General features: G+C 47.7%; 6 protein-coding genes across 6 annotated transcripts; 4 read left to right on the top strand and 2 right to left on the bottom strand.

The window, feature by feature from the left end:
- Window positions 1–1,079: 1,079 nt before the first annotated feature.
- On the top strand, window positions 1,080–1,853 carry EV420DRAFT_1273887 (uncharacterized protein; the record flags this gene model as incomplete). The annotated part of the gene is made up of 3 exons (XM_060467791.1): window positions 1,080–1,241; window positions 1,310–1,369; window positions 1,422–1,853. 3 exons carry the CDS (start codon window positions 1,080–1,082, stop codon window positions 1,851–1,853), a joined length of 654 nt encoding a protein of 217 aa, XP_060327992.1.
- Window positions 1,854–2,178: 325 nt separating this feature from the next.
- Window positions 2,179–4,243, top strand: EV420DRAFT_1749962 (uncharacterized protein). Its single transcript, XM_060480307.1, has 4 exons — window positions 2,179–2,276; window positions 2,327–2,993; window positions 3,042–3,940; window positions 4,178–4,243. Exons 2-3 carry the CDS (start codon window positions 2,333–2,335, stop codon window positions 3,806–3,808), a joined length of 1,428 nt encoding a protein of 475 aa, XP_060327991.1. The 5' UTR covers window positions 2,179–2,276; window positions 2,327–2,332; the 3' UTR covers window positions 3,809–3,940; window positions 4,178–4,243.
- A 329-nt stretch (window positions 4,244–4,572) lies between these two features.
- Window positions 4,573–5,731, bottom strand: EV420DRAFT_1645803 (uncharacterized protein; the record flags this gene model as incomplete). Its single annotated transcript, XM_060477821.1, has 2 exons — window positions 4,573–5,394; window positions 5,450–5,731. 2 exons carry the CDS (start codon window positions 5,729–5,731, stop codon window positions 4,573–4,575), a joined length of 1,104 nt encoding a protein of 367 aa, XP_060327990.1.
- A 1,535-nt stretch (window positions 5,732–7,266) lies between these two features.
- On the top strand, window positions 7,267–8,718 carry EV420DRAFT_694447 (uncharacterized protein). Its single transcript, XM_060483129.1, has 3 exons — window positions 7,267–7,398; window positions 7,452–7,853; window positions 7,913–8,718. Exons 1-3 carry the CDS (start codon window positions 7,367–7,369, stop codon window positions 8,388–8,390), a joined length of 912 nt encoding a protein of 303 aa, XP_060327989.1. The 5' UTR covers window positions 7,267–7,366; the 3' UTR covers window positions 8,391–8,718.
- A 1,708-nt stretch (window positions 8,719–10,426) lies between these two features.
- EV420DRAFT_1273889 (uncharacterized protein) lies at window positions 10,427–11,443 on the top strand (the record flags this gene model as incomplete). Its single annotated transcript, XM_060467792.1, has 2 exons — window positions 10,427–10,633; window positions 10,688–11,443. The coding sequence occupies 2 exons, from the start codon at window positions 10,427–10,429 to the stop codon at window positions 11,441–11,443; spliced, it is 963 nt and encodes a 320-aa protein (XP_060327988.1).
- Window positions 11,444–11,596: 153 nt separating this feature from the next.
- Window positions 11,597–12,846, bottom strand: EV420DRAFT_694432 (uncharacterized protein). Its single transcript, XM_060483128.1, has 4 exons — window positions 12,823–12,846; window positions 12,662–12,765; window positions 12,531–12,608; window positions 11,597–12,475 (listed from the first exon to the last, which is right to left on the bottom strand). The coding sequence occupies exons 2-4, from the start codon at window positions 12,748–12,750 to the stop codon at window positions 11,692–11,694; spliced, it is 951 nt and encodes a 316-aa protein (XP_060327987.1). The 5' UTR covers window positions 12,751–12,765; window positions 12,823–12,846; the 3' UTR covers window positions 11,597–11,691.
- Between the last annotated feature and the right edge of the window lie 716 nt (window positions 12,847–13,562).

Below are 13,562 nucleotides of genomic sequence, written 5' to 3'. Positions count from 1 at the left end.
ACAATAATCGAATAAACCCATGGTCAATTTTTTGAATCTAGATCCATGTCATGAATCTTCGGGATTATTGTAGAAAGCTTCCCCGCTCACTGACGTGTGTGTTAGATCTTGCTACTAAATGAGGAACGTTTTCTTCATGCGGAATAGAATATACTGGCAAAATATGCCGCGAGACTTTCAGATGGTATACCCCGGAAACGAGAAGAGCACATACGGGTAACATGACCTTACATCACACACGGCGAATCGGCGAATGAAGGAGAGGAGAAATATTATGATGACAAATGATTTTGGCTCTGAGGAGTGGTGGAGCGCCGCCTAAGGAGGCCAGTGAACACGCTTGGATCACAGGGCTGAGCCCGATAAATCACGCGTTTTTCTCTACATCCCTTACGCGCACCGAGATGGTTCGAGTTTGGAAGAGCGAACGATGATGGGAGTAGCGGAAGGAGCCGAGTCGGCAAATGCCATGCCGATGACACCCCAGACAGGTCTGACTCCTATGAAGGTATCTGTAGCTTTCATATTGTTGGCACTCTGACAGTGAGAGGCTTGCAGTAGGAATAATACCTAATTATTAGCTGCAAGAGCTCCTAATGAGCTCCTTATATACTACGAAAAGTATCTAGAATATTCTACCTAAAGTACTAAATATATCTAAGTATCGTGACAAATGAGTAAGCCGAAGCTTCGGGAATCTTCTAGTATAAGCTTGAAGTTGCAAATTCCAACACATATTATCGCATTGTCCATCCCTAACCATTTCAGGTTTATCGACGACTGTTGAGGAGTGGATAACTTATGCGGGGTGCTTATGTTGTCACTCTTGATTAATACAGCTTCGAGTCTCGGTGGTTGATTCCACGGTGAGTACTATTTTTGACCTACAATGCATCCCAAGTAGACGCTCAAGAAGTCGAGTATAACTGCGTTCCCAGCGCTTTCTTCTTATTAGTCAGACGAACGCTTCTCTGTTATCGCCTACCATGTCAATATCCTTTGAGAAAAGAATACAAGACCCTCCCTCAGGACACCCCTCCTCTTTGGCTTTTGTGGCCCACGGGAGACTAGGCGGGACAATGGAGTGTAGTATCACTTCCACCATTGCAGATCATCTTCGTATTCATCGAAATGCAAGAGTTATCAGATGGAACGCCCGTGGTATGGGCGGGAGTGACGGTGGGAACGAGCTCTCAGGCTTTGTCGAATGGATGGGAATGCGTAACTGCGGCGATTACAAGGTGCGGGAAATGTGGCCTACACAAATATGATTCTTAATTCAATTGTTGTGGAAGATATTTTCCAAGAGCATGTCCTGAAATTGGTCGGTGACTTTCCTTCTGCAAGGGGATGCTATCTGTTCGTTTGTGTATGTTCTTCAGTCACTCAGGAATTGTCGGTTGTTTAATCATTACATACAGGGATACTCCTCTGGCGCCATCTATGCTACGACCATTCGTTTGTCTGACGATCTATACCGTCAATGCTCTCAAGTATTTTGCCACCCGATCAAATACATCCTTGTATCATATCCAATCGGCCTTGCCTGGACACTCGGACTTGGGCTGACTGGATGGTACTTTCGTGCTCTCGAGGGGCTAGTCGGTGGCAATTGGGAAGAGTGTTCACACGAACGCCCAGCCGACGCGCTTATCCTTATGGGTACAAACGAGATCGGTGGATGGTACTCCCCTGCTAGCTGGGTGTACTATATGTGGACGGGAGTATTGGACGGAAAGCATCGCCAGGAGCAGGGTAAATTTTGGAAAGTCCTCGTTGATGGGGCAGATCATGTATGGACCGGGATGGTGCATCGAATTGGAGAGGAGATTGAAAAGTGGATGTCTGGGTAAAATATCGTAGGGACGTGGATTGGAAATATATGTCTGAAGATTATGTATACCATTGATGCGATTTTGAAACATGGTATCCCATCAGCACACGACTAAGATGCGGCATGGTGAAACCTTACTTGCCATGTCGAGGCTACAAGTGTTGCGTACATTAAGCAAACGTACTAAATCGTTATCCCTGGATTTATGGGGGCGGTAGAATAGACCTTCTCGCAGTAGAAAAGAGCCAAGGCCACATCACGTTGTCGCGCCACTTTTTTCTGCTGACGTCGCCTCGGATATTGCCGTTTTCGGCAGGTCCTTTTCGTCTCTCTCGCCGCTTTCCCACATTACTAGCCGGCTTTCATATAGATTATCCGCCCTTTTGGAGGCCTGCGCTGTTCCCAATCTTCAACGCTTCTCAAAGCTTTTCTTTTGCGACTGGTAAGAGTCTTTGTTATTCCGACGCTACCCAACTTTCATTCTCTTCCCAGGCGCACATGGCGCGGACTACTAATAATTCTGTCAGCACCAACTCACATCCAAATCACAAAAGACGGAATCTCAAAAGGCGGAAGTATACGACATCTCCAGCGGGGAAGAACATCAAAGCGGAACCGAAAGATGAGCAGATCGAAACCGCAAAGCTCCTACATTCTCTCTCACCTCCAGAAGACTTAGGATGGGAAAACCCAGCGGAATTGGACTATGTTGATGCCAAAACATGGACGAAGGATGAGATTGTGCAGCATCTTATCACCAACTCTTTCTCAGTCCCCTGTCGCATACCTCGCTCTAAATGGGCCACCATCACCTTGGCGGATGGCTCGACGACGGTGGTTCCGAACGCGTATCGCATTCCGCTCATGTTTGTAGGGGAATTTATGTGGTCCTCTCTTCGGTTGGTCTTAGGGGATGAGGGCGAGTGGGAGGAGTTCAAGACGGGCATCTTGCATGTGTCGAGATTATGCGAAGCTTTCTTAAGAGAGGCGAAGCGAGCTATGGGTGAAGAGGGCATGGCAATAGGATGGCGGTGTACGACTTTTGATAGGGTGCTGGTGAGATATCGGATGGGATGGCTGTTATGTGAGCCAGGGTATCTCAAGGAGTTCTGGGAAATGTACGGAGAGGAAGAGTATCGAAAGGACGCCATTAGATTTGGTACGTATTTTGTTTTTCATCATTCTCAGAGTGCTTATTGGACTATAGATTGGAAACGGCTGGTACTAAAAGGGCAGAAGGGATTCAAGCTAAGCGAGGAGCGGATCGATAACGGGATCACGGCGTCTCAGTGGATGAACGGGTTAAAGAAGGAAGTCAGCGGCGATTGGATATGGGATTCGACTCCGAGAACTTCATGTTTCCAGGAAGCGACCAAGTATCTGGAAGCATGGCAGCGTACGAAGGTGTGGGGACAACCACCAGGATTGTGCATCTCCACCGATTCTCCGACAAACGACCTCGAGTTATCTCTGAAACACACTACAACAGATTCTGATCCCTCACATGAGCGGCGGTGCTCGATAGCGCCTCTTGATAATGTCCACAATGAAGTATCTGCGCTCCTACCCTTTCCCAGCCCCTTACCAAAAACCGACCTCCTCCAAATCTTGTACCTCAAATACCAGTCTCAAGAACTACGCATATCTTCCTTGGAAAAGGATATCTCTATGCTGAAACAAGCAAAGGGGTTCACGGCTGCTGCGTTTGTCCCCGAAACCTTCGTTCCCGCTCCCAATTTCCCAGAGCTTTCTGACCCAGACTGTTCAACGAGTTTTTGGAGGGAGCCATTGGAGACACTATTGTACACGGATACATGCGGGGAAGAAGGAGGGATTGCGAAATCTGAACTCGAAGTAGGCGAAGTCAGATTCGAGAGCAAGTCAGTGTTGCCCGAGATGGTGGATCTGGGCGCACTGCTAGAAGATACGGCATCCGCCCCGATTAAATCCCTGCGCAAACTGCGAAGACCGTGATTATGTTTGATTCATCCAGAGTGCCTTGGCTACACTATGTACACGCGCTATCATTAGTGACCCGCGCGGACTTTTGGACTGTTCCTCAGATACCTTAATTCTAGAACTGGTCACATACTGTGCCACGGCCATGTTGGAATGTCAAGTGTCGCGCATCATGGTGCAGTCGACGTCGGGATCTTCAGTAGGAAGCACCGTTCATCTGTTCTCCTCCTCGGCTTTCCTTATTACATCATATTGCTTCTATTAGTGTACACGGCATGTAGATAAATAGGTAGACGAACGACGATGACCCTCGCCTGTTTGCGAGGGTTCCCTGCTATATCCGGGTGAGCGGCTGGAGAATTACCGCTTATCTCAACAGGCCATAATGCTACTGATTGGTCGAAGACTAATGCCTTTCGAATGAAAAGTTATCACCATATTTTAACAACGCAAGGGTACGAACTGTATACTGTTTAAGAGAATTATATTTGAGCAATTACAGGAAGATTAAATGATGGTGTAAAGATTTAATGAGGGAAATAATATAAGATTATGCGAAAGAAATGGTGGAGATTGTAATGATATATCGAGTCCACAGAACGCGCCGGGTTTGAGTGAATCTACTTCCTCCGACTGCGCTTTTTGGAAGGCGCCTTTGATCTCCGGCCCTCCAGTTCTTTTTTCTTTTTGTTTGCAGCCTGCTCTTTCAGATGCTTCCTTTCCTCTTTCAAGCCTTCCTCCCGACATGCTTGCGATATGCTCTTACGTTGATGCCGCTTTCAAGCACCATACCGTGTGAATTTTCCGTTGCAGCCGGCGCACTTGAAACTCCTCTGCGGTTTATGATTCATCGTCAAAGCATGCCGAGGGAAATCAGTCTTATTTTTAAACGTTTGAGAACAAGAGGGAAATGCGCATCGATAACTCCTGGCATAGGATCCATTATGAAGGGATTTGAGGTGGTCTGTTACATCGACGATGGAGTGGAAGAGTTGGAGGCAGTCTGGGTAGATGCATCGGAGTTCCGCTTCGTATGACACTTGGTCAGCTGTGGGAGTCGGAGACCGAGAAGGGGAGGGGGAGGGGGAGAAGGCCGTTAGCGACGAAGATGATGAAGGTGCTTCTACGCCTGAAGAGATCGAGTCGAACGAATGTTTCCTCTTTCCGTCTAGACGGTCTGTTGCGCCAAGATCGGTGCAATGAGCGAAAGTGGGAAGCGTAGCCTCTTCACCAGCTGCGCTTCCCCGATTAGAACCGTCATGGGGCACTGGGAAAATTTCGCGCTCCTGCTTAACATCGTAGAAAGAATGAGAACCGTCACTATCGTCCGGAAATGCCAGGCCGTCAGACGTGTCTAAAGGCCCTTGGTCGTCAAGGTAAAAGGTAGATTGACTTGCTTGCAGGGGTACAGGGACGGCAGGGATGAAGTCCGCGTTAGGATCAATCGGAGGGTAATTATTGCCGGGGATCGAACATTGCAGCGAGTACATCTGCCAGAATTGACGAGTGGAGAGGGAGGAAAAACAGACGACGGGCGGGTCTGAATGCTGGTGGGGAATATTAATGTCAAACGTCATCGGTACTTCCTCTTCGGTCGTTATCTGTAGACCAATGGAGAGGTAAGCGACAATTGACCAAAAGAAAGAAGACAGCGACTAACTTGTAGATATGCCGCTGCGTAGTTCTCCAGTCCGCCTCTATCGTTCCATAGGCAAAAGGTATGTCGCCGCTGTATGCCCAGAGTCTACGCTTATCTTGGGACAGATAGTAGTATAGGTCGTCGTTCCTGTCGGGCGTGGCGTATTGTGGACGGGGTGCAAATGATTGAGGATGAAGAGCATGTGTCAACGGTACGATGTCCTGCATACTGTGGTCGTTGCCCGTGCTAACATCTTGTAGATTTTGGGTGTTGATGTCTTCCAAGCCAGCGCAAGACATATTGAGGGAAATGGAGTGGGGAGAGACGTGGATATCAGTTTTAGAGCTAGACTCTACGCATTTAAGTGGCAGATATAAAATAATGATCCATGGCCATAACAAACGTTGAGTAGCAGCACCATTAATTTGGGACGGTATCGCTGATTAGGGTAGATTTGAGTGAGAACAATGTGTTATTTGCCAGTCTTTGTTGAGTTCCGTCTTGCTTTATTGATAGTGCCGCCGTTTCCATTTGTCATTAATGACCAACAGTTAAAAATAGCTAGACTCTATTCGCTAAACCCCGCACAGGAAGAATTTGAGCCGGATCTTAGAGTTCGAGGCGAAACGAAGAACTTCGCCTAGAGCTACAGTTGTGGACAATCAAAGACGACAAAAAATCTGACCCATTTTTAGAAGGACCCTGGTCAGGTAAACAGCCGGGTTTTTCGCATAAAAGTGAAGATATAGACTTAATAAAGATACTTGCACGAGCCGATTTTGCAGAATGTGAGTTTTGACCGAAAATTATCCCAAAAATTTGGCGTACCCCCAAAAAGTCGTGGGAAAAACTTCGGAGATAGCGCAATCGACTCCTTTTCAAAATCCACATCCGATGGCGTCAAGATCATTAAATTTTATCGAGCCATTTGCCCACAAACCGGCCGTCATGAAAGGCAGGGGCAAGCCTTCAAAGCTTCAAAATAGGCGGGTCATAATATAAATGGGCTCGGAAATCATGCTGCCGAGTTGGTGTCTGAGAATTGAAGGATCAGGTATTTGCCTGGCCCAGATCCGAGGGACTAAGAGTGAGGAAGAACTTAGCAACCAGAAGTCACAAACTCTTAATAGCATTTATCTAGAGATGTACTCCAAAGCAATCCAGATCTTCTGTTATCCATCAATATAAGTGCTACCTGAGTGACCTGTAACACTCAGCAGCGTTCAAGTGAAGGGCCCGGGCACAGGACTGGTGTAATTAATATCGCTGCCTCACGGAAGATGCTTGCCGAGTAAATGGGATCTTCGGAGATTCAATTTGTCATTGGCTGATGAGCATATAGGGATGTCTGAAAGGTAGCAGAATCAGCACCATGTGGTTTCCAGCCGTGGATATTGCCGATAGAGTCGAATGACTGAGTGATGTCTGCCGGCGAGGCCAAAAGGGGTACACACAATTCGATTTTTTGGTCCAAAATTTTGGCGCCGCAAAAATGTCATGGGAAAAACTTCGGAGGGTGTTTTTTGGACGTTTTCGGCCTCTGGCTTTCTGAATCTGAACTTATTTTTGCCCCAAAAAATCTGGTTTAGCCGGAAATCAAATTGTCGTCTTTGATTGTCCACAACTGTAGTCACATCGTACTCATAATAAAAATGATGAAGTGGCGTGGTAGAGGTGCATAGCATTACGTCATCGAGATGGTATGGTCGAGGGTAAATTGGCAAATTGATTGTGGGACGCGTCGCGCGACTAGTCCCGGTCAGGTGAATCTGTGACACTTCTCGCCGGCTCCGGTTAACTCCGCCCACTCGGGAAGCGAACTTTTGAATTGACTACGCATATCTGTCGAAGTAACAGAAAACCAGTGTTCGTCGAATCTCAGAGGCTCTCTATGATGATCACGTCTACCAAAATGTGCCGTAAAGTTACTGCTCATGCGACAATCCTCAAAAAAGCCGGCAGCTGGGTGAAGTCTTTGTTCTCGTAATCGGAGTGGAGTACTAATCAAGTCGAACAAAGATGCCCTATTTCTAGAATAGTTTGTACCGCCCCCTTTGAAAGGGACATTCCACACTTTCACCTTCTTCTATCATGTCGCTTATTTGCAGTCAAACAGAATCGAGATTCCGTTTGCTATTCTCTCGCGACGCCACTGAGCCTCTGGAATTGTGGGACGATAACTTTGTTCTCAGATATCTTCGGAGTGCCACAAAAGGAGTCGACATCGCCATCCCATCACAGACGAGTGGCGACTGGGACTATGGTGCCGAAGTATCCGTCACCTCTGGATACACTGCCCTTTGCCCTGAGCAGGGTATCCTCGGTCTCCCAGTTTACGAGGAAATGCCCATTTCGAAACGTCTTAACATTCAGAAAAGAGACAAGGACCATGGGAACTATGGGCGGTGTCCCCCTCCTCAGGTTTAGCATTCCGTCGGGTGTACCAATGCTTACCCCACTGACGTTGTTTCTCCTGGTAGAATGCCGATCTCCCCTCTCGCCGGTCGAGATCTTCTGTTCCTGAAAATTATCCTCCTCCCAATATTAACTTCACTGCCGGCTCGTGGTTCAATCCCAACGATGCTCCACCGCTTCCCTTTCCATGGAAATCCCTGTCTCTTCCGGAAACAGATTAGGTCGTTGCACTTTCCGCTATCTTCGTCGACTACGCCCAACCAATGGTGCTCGTCGGTGAGGCAGCTCCTTCTCTATGTCATAGGGAACCCGAACATCCTCGATGTGCGCAGAAACCCTGCAGGGAGCCTCATCGTAAAGCAAGCAACGTACGCGTCCACCCCTACACTCGGCATCTTCCAAAATCACGGGGAAAGAATTGGTACCCATTGGTGCCAAAAGTGTTGGGGGCATGACTTAAAGCGTGTACCGCCAACAGTCATTTGTTTTGAATGGTATAGGCTTGGAAGGTTATTGAAGGATCCACTATATTTATTGAAGTGAGCGCGATGCAGGCGTCGTTTTACCTTCGGAACCATTATATGTTGGAATTATCATAGGAATATGGACCCAGACTAATATATACATTATTAGATAACTACTATACCGTATGATTATATGCGTTCTATGCGTTCTTGTACAAATGACACACATGCGTGGAAAGTACCAGTCACTCCAGTTACACGTTCTCAATGAGTAACCGTAGGTATGTCGCAGATGAAGAGTTCACATTATCACAACCACAGCTTTCTGTCGGCAATCCAGGCTAAGAACGTTCGCCTTGAGATGAGTCTCGTTCAACAAAATGAAGGAGCACGGTACTCCAACGACGCTATTCAACGAAAAGATTAGGATCAATAGGAGAACGCAGAAATACTAGGTTACGCACCTCAGTGGGTTTCATTGACGTAAACTGCGATAGAATCGATGGTGGTACTGAAACTTATGCTGAACAAGTCACTTAGAAATGGTGGTCCAGGGCGAAGATAACCGGATTAACAAAGAATCAAGGATGGGAAAAAGATGTCCCAGTATTTGGTATGGATGATTTTTGAGCCGATAGAGAATATTGTCCTTGAGCCGCCTCTGAAGCTTCAAGGGCTCGGCAGGCGAATGAACATGGAAGATTTCAACAGATATCGAGTTTTCCTGACATATGTCTGGGAAGTGAGAAGATCATGGACCTGCGGAAAAGCTCTAAGTAAAAGACGTGCACCATGGGCGGAAAACATACCTCACGCAGTAACGGCTTCTTGGCCGACATCCCTTGGTCCCTAATGCACACGTAATATATGGCTGGTCAAGACCACACCGAACCACAAGGGCATGTTTCGATGCTCCTTGTTAAGCATTAGGAGATGCGAAGGTCTTCGCAATGGAATGAAGATCATCGCAGGCGTCGAAAGCCAACAGGACATGCTAGAATGACAGATTGCGAGGGGTTCTCTACGGACAGCGGAGATTTAAAAGAAATGGATATGCTGGTTCGATATTTGTTAGATTATTAACAGGGAAAAGGAACCGACTGCTCACATAAGGGACTCTGGTCCTAGTCTTTGGTAGGGAGTTTTTCAGTCGGAGAATCTGTCTAACGACGCGGAAACCAGGTACAATGAAACAATCGGTCTTCTGGGTGTAGCCCCCATAGTCATAGCAAGCGTTATTCGATCTAAAAATGAGAATCTGAGATGGCAGTGATGAGGCGCAACATCACTGACGGAAAGTTGAGAGCTTACTGCTGTACCCCATGGCTCATCTTCAGCTTTTCGAAATCGATATGTTGTCGGTGAGAATATTGCAAGGCGTAGAGTCACAGGAATGAAGCGGTGTCGTCGCGTCAGCGTCGCACGTATGTCGGAGAACAAATGTCCATCATGGTGGTCGAAGGAAAACACTGGGAAGCGTGGGAAATAAACGGACACCAACACGTGCTGCCGCCAGTCGTGATAGGTGCGGCCCGCCCTTTCCGGTTCTTCTTCAACTGAGAACTCCGACCATATACTTTCTGCATATCGGCATCCAAATCCCTCATGAATGCTCTCGAAGATGGTTGGCTATTTTTTCTTTAATTTTTTTATCGTTTTGCTTGATTCCTTCTATGGTGATCTTGTTTGAACTTGCAGTCACCAAGGCCAGTTTTTCAACCTGCCGCCTGCGACACTCATCCTCCAAAGAATCAAACTTCTTGATTAGTGGAATCTGAGGGTACTATTCTGAAAATTGAATACATTCTTAGCTCCGAACCTGAAGGAGGATTACAGACCACGTCAGTTTCTTCTTTGTCATCCTCCGGAAATTTGCTCATCTTTGGGGATGTCATCACTGCTTACCCCTAATCAACCGTGGAACGATTCGTAACACCGTAGCACATTGCGCTACAAGTATTCTCAATGCCGTAAAGCTAGCGCTGTAATACGTGTCTTGGCACCCCCAAAGAATGCGCAGAATATCATATACTCCGCCCTACACGGGCATCGTGCGACTCGATCCCACAATGCTATAATAACGGGCTCAAATCTTAGTCGCTCTGGTATACAATCATGCAACCAAAGATTGTCGTTGTCTTTGGTGCCACCGGAAAACAGGGTGGCTCCGTCGTCAAAGCCCTTCTCAAAAACCCTTTGTACAAAGTACGCGCCGCTACCCGTAACAAAAACAGCGAAAAAGCCAAATCATTGCTATTTCAAGGTGCCGAAGTCGTCTACTCAGACCTTGACGACTACGAAAGTGTAGTAAATGCGCTCCAGGTTTGCCTCTTCTGCTATTATTTCTTCCCACTTGACTTATCGCACTTTACAAAGGGTGCATACGCAGTATTCGGCCTAACGGATTCTTTATCAATACTCGCCACCCTTGGTCCAGAAGAATCCTGTAAGTCAGAAATCAGGCAGGGCAAGAACATCGCCAACGCAGCAGCCTCCACCCCTACCCTCCAACACTTCGTCTGGAGCACTCTCCCCCACACCCACACCTTTGCCGTACCTCACTTTGACTGCAAAGCAGCCGTCGATGAGTTCATCCTCACGACCCTCCCTTCTCTTGCCGCCAAAACGACCTTCTTCTATGCGGGATACTACGCATCCAACCTCGTCGAACTCTTGCCACCCATCAAAGATGCATCATCTGGGAAATATACTTGGGTGCAACCATGCTCTCCCGGAACGCTTACACCCATGATGGGTCTCGCCGAGATTAACGTTGGCGTATTCGTCGAAGCCATCCTTGAGAAACCCGAGATATCTCTCCCGTCAAAATACGTCCTAGGATCCGTCGACAACTTATCATTTGGAGACGTCCTCGACTTGTGGGCGGAAACGCTAGGCGTTAAGGCCGAGTACGTCCAACTCGATGGAGACGAGTACGCGAAGACTTTCTTTGCAGGAGAGTTGCTCGGGAAGGAATTAGCTGTCATGGCGAAGTTCTGGGAAGTGGAGGGACTTAGAGGATATGACAGTTCGGTGCTCACGAAGGAATCTCTTGGCATCGATCCCACTCGACTGGTTACGACGAAGCAGGCGTTTGAACGGTTGGATCGGGGTGTGGTACTGAACCCGTAAACATCTCCAATTGAAGATAAAAGTCGATCAAAGCTTTGCCTTGTGAGTTTTCCCTGACGACCGTAACATCTATTCTTATTCTTCATCCCCCATGGACTACAACACAGACCAATCTTTCATTTTCTCCGGTACAATACAAGGACTGCAAATCCATAGCAACGATAGCTGTACAAGGAAAGCGATACAAACGACGGCGACAGAGAAAAATGCAGTGATATGTAGAAGCTGTAGTTGATACAGTGAGATACCTAATAAGAAATCATGTTCAAAGTGTTCATTGCTGCAAGCATCTTGTGAAACGGCGATTCAAACGACGTATCGACGCCGTATGTTAGAGGAGGAACTTGAGACCGCTGTGTATCACAGCTGACGCCCGCACCACTATCTGCGTACCCATGATCCAAATAGCCCGCCGCAGCTTGGGGAGCCGACCAGCCTCCGAGGCCTTGATTCGCAGTCCCGCAATTCCCTCCCGCAAACACCCTAGGCACAACCGACTGTGGGAACTGGGAACTCGAATACACCGCATCGCAGGGGTAAGCAGCCAGTGGCCCGTAGTTGTGACACGGGACATAATACCCTGGGCCTTCGATCGATCGATCATCATATGCCGGCATGATGGGCGCCTGCGTTGGACGACTCCAGGACGCCGGAAATTGGTAGTCCACGGTCATGGGATGCAGAGCGCGCCCCTCAGCCTGTTCATACATCACAGGCCGAACGATAGGGGAGACGAAGTCGGGGAATGGGAACGGAAGCGCCGCGATCGGTAGTTCCTCTTGGCCTTTATTGACGAGATCGCGACCAGGGCTCCGCGTGGAGTTGACCTCATGGCCGGTCGCAACAAAGGGTGCTTCTCTGAACGTGTTCTCGTCGGACATCTCTTCGACCTTCGTGACTCTCTTCTTTGGCTTATTTTCTTTACCTGGAACGTAGCGGTGCTCCTTTTTACGATGATTGCAGAGCTTCGACGTATCTCCGGTAGCGAATTTGCAAGTAGGCTCAGGGCATCGATAAGGCTTCTCCCCGGTACTGAGTAAGCCGGTCAGGGAATTCTGCAAGTCTGTAGCAAATGAATCTTACTTACTGCATCGTGTTCATATGTATTTTCAGTCCACCCGATTGTGTTGCCGCAAACCCACAATCCGGCATTTTGCAGCGAAACCTGGTGGGACACATCTAACGGCGTCTCAAAGGATAGAAAACCATCGGACTCACGGTCGATCTGAATAGCTGAAATGGGTTATCAGGTGTCGGTTGAGATTCAACATTTTTTTCCCGCATTTCGGGCAAGACTTCGAGCACATCAATATCTTCCGAGGCTTTGAGAGGACAAATATATCACCTTTTTGACTTTCGCTGCAGGCATATAAACACACCGCTGTAGGAGGATAGGTAAGATGAGGGCAAGAATGACGGGACTCAGGATATCTCTGAGGTCGTGGGAGAGAGAAAACGGGAGAAGTTGAGGGTCGCATGCTGAGTTTGTCTCCCCTTATATTGTCATGAGCGAAATGATGGATTGGTTTTGAGGGATAGCTGTATAAGGCGAGAATTGGGCGGCGTGAGGTAAAAGCTCCCTGTAAAGGCTAACCCGCAAGACAATCGCAGACAGGGACAATTTCTGCTGGACCAATTCGTTGGAATAACCGTTCCCGGAAATCTTTTCGTGTGGCCAGACCGTTTATTTGGGTTCCTCGAGTGGCTCAATCCGGTGCAACGGGCAGTAATTTGATGTGAAAATGTAATTGGATTGATTGAGCGGGAGGCAGCCGATTTACAATGAGGCCTAAAGGAGTGAAATGTCAATGAATTTGGTGCTATCGCAGAAGTACATTGGTGAGAGGGCTGAAACTAGGTCTAGGTGTCAGAAATGCACTCAAAAAAATGCAAATGAGCAGATGAAGCATACATTAATGAAAAACCGTGTTCAGAGCGAGAATTCTGTCACTTGAAGGATTCGGGCCGCGAACTCCACAGTTACTAGCATACCATCAAGAAGAGTAAAGGACCGATAACGCGTTGACAAAACCTTTCTCCAGTACTCTGTCGCAGTCCAACAACGCGAGAGAGAAAATTAAATCTGGTTCTTCGGTGCAGGTCTGCCAGTTCTGTTAAC

This window comes from Desarmillaria tabescens (assembly GCF_030435595.1).
Source record: "Desarmillaria tabescens strain CCBAS 213 chromosome Unknown EV420scaffold_31, whole genome shotgun sequence".
In the NCBI taxonomy this organism is placed as follows: Eukaryota; Fungi; Basidiomycota; class Agaricomycetes; order Agaricales; family Physalacriaceae; genus Desarmillaria; species Desarmillaria tabescens.
Note: the sequence above shows the minus strand (reverse complement) of the source record. Positions and strands in the feature narration are given on the sequence as shown.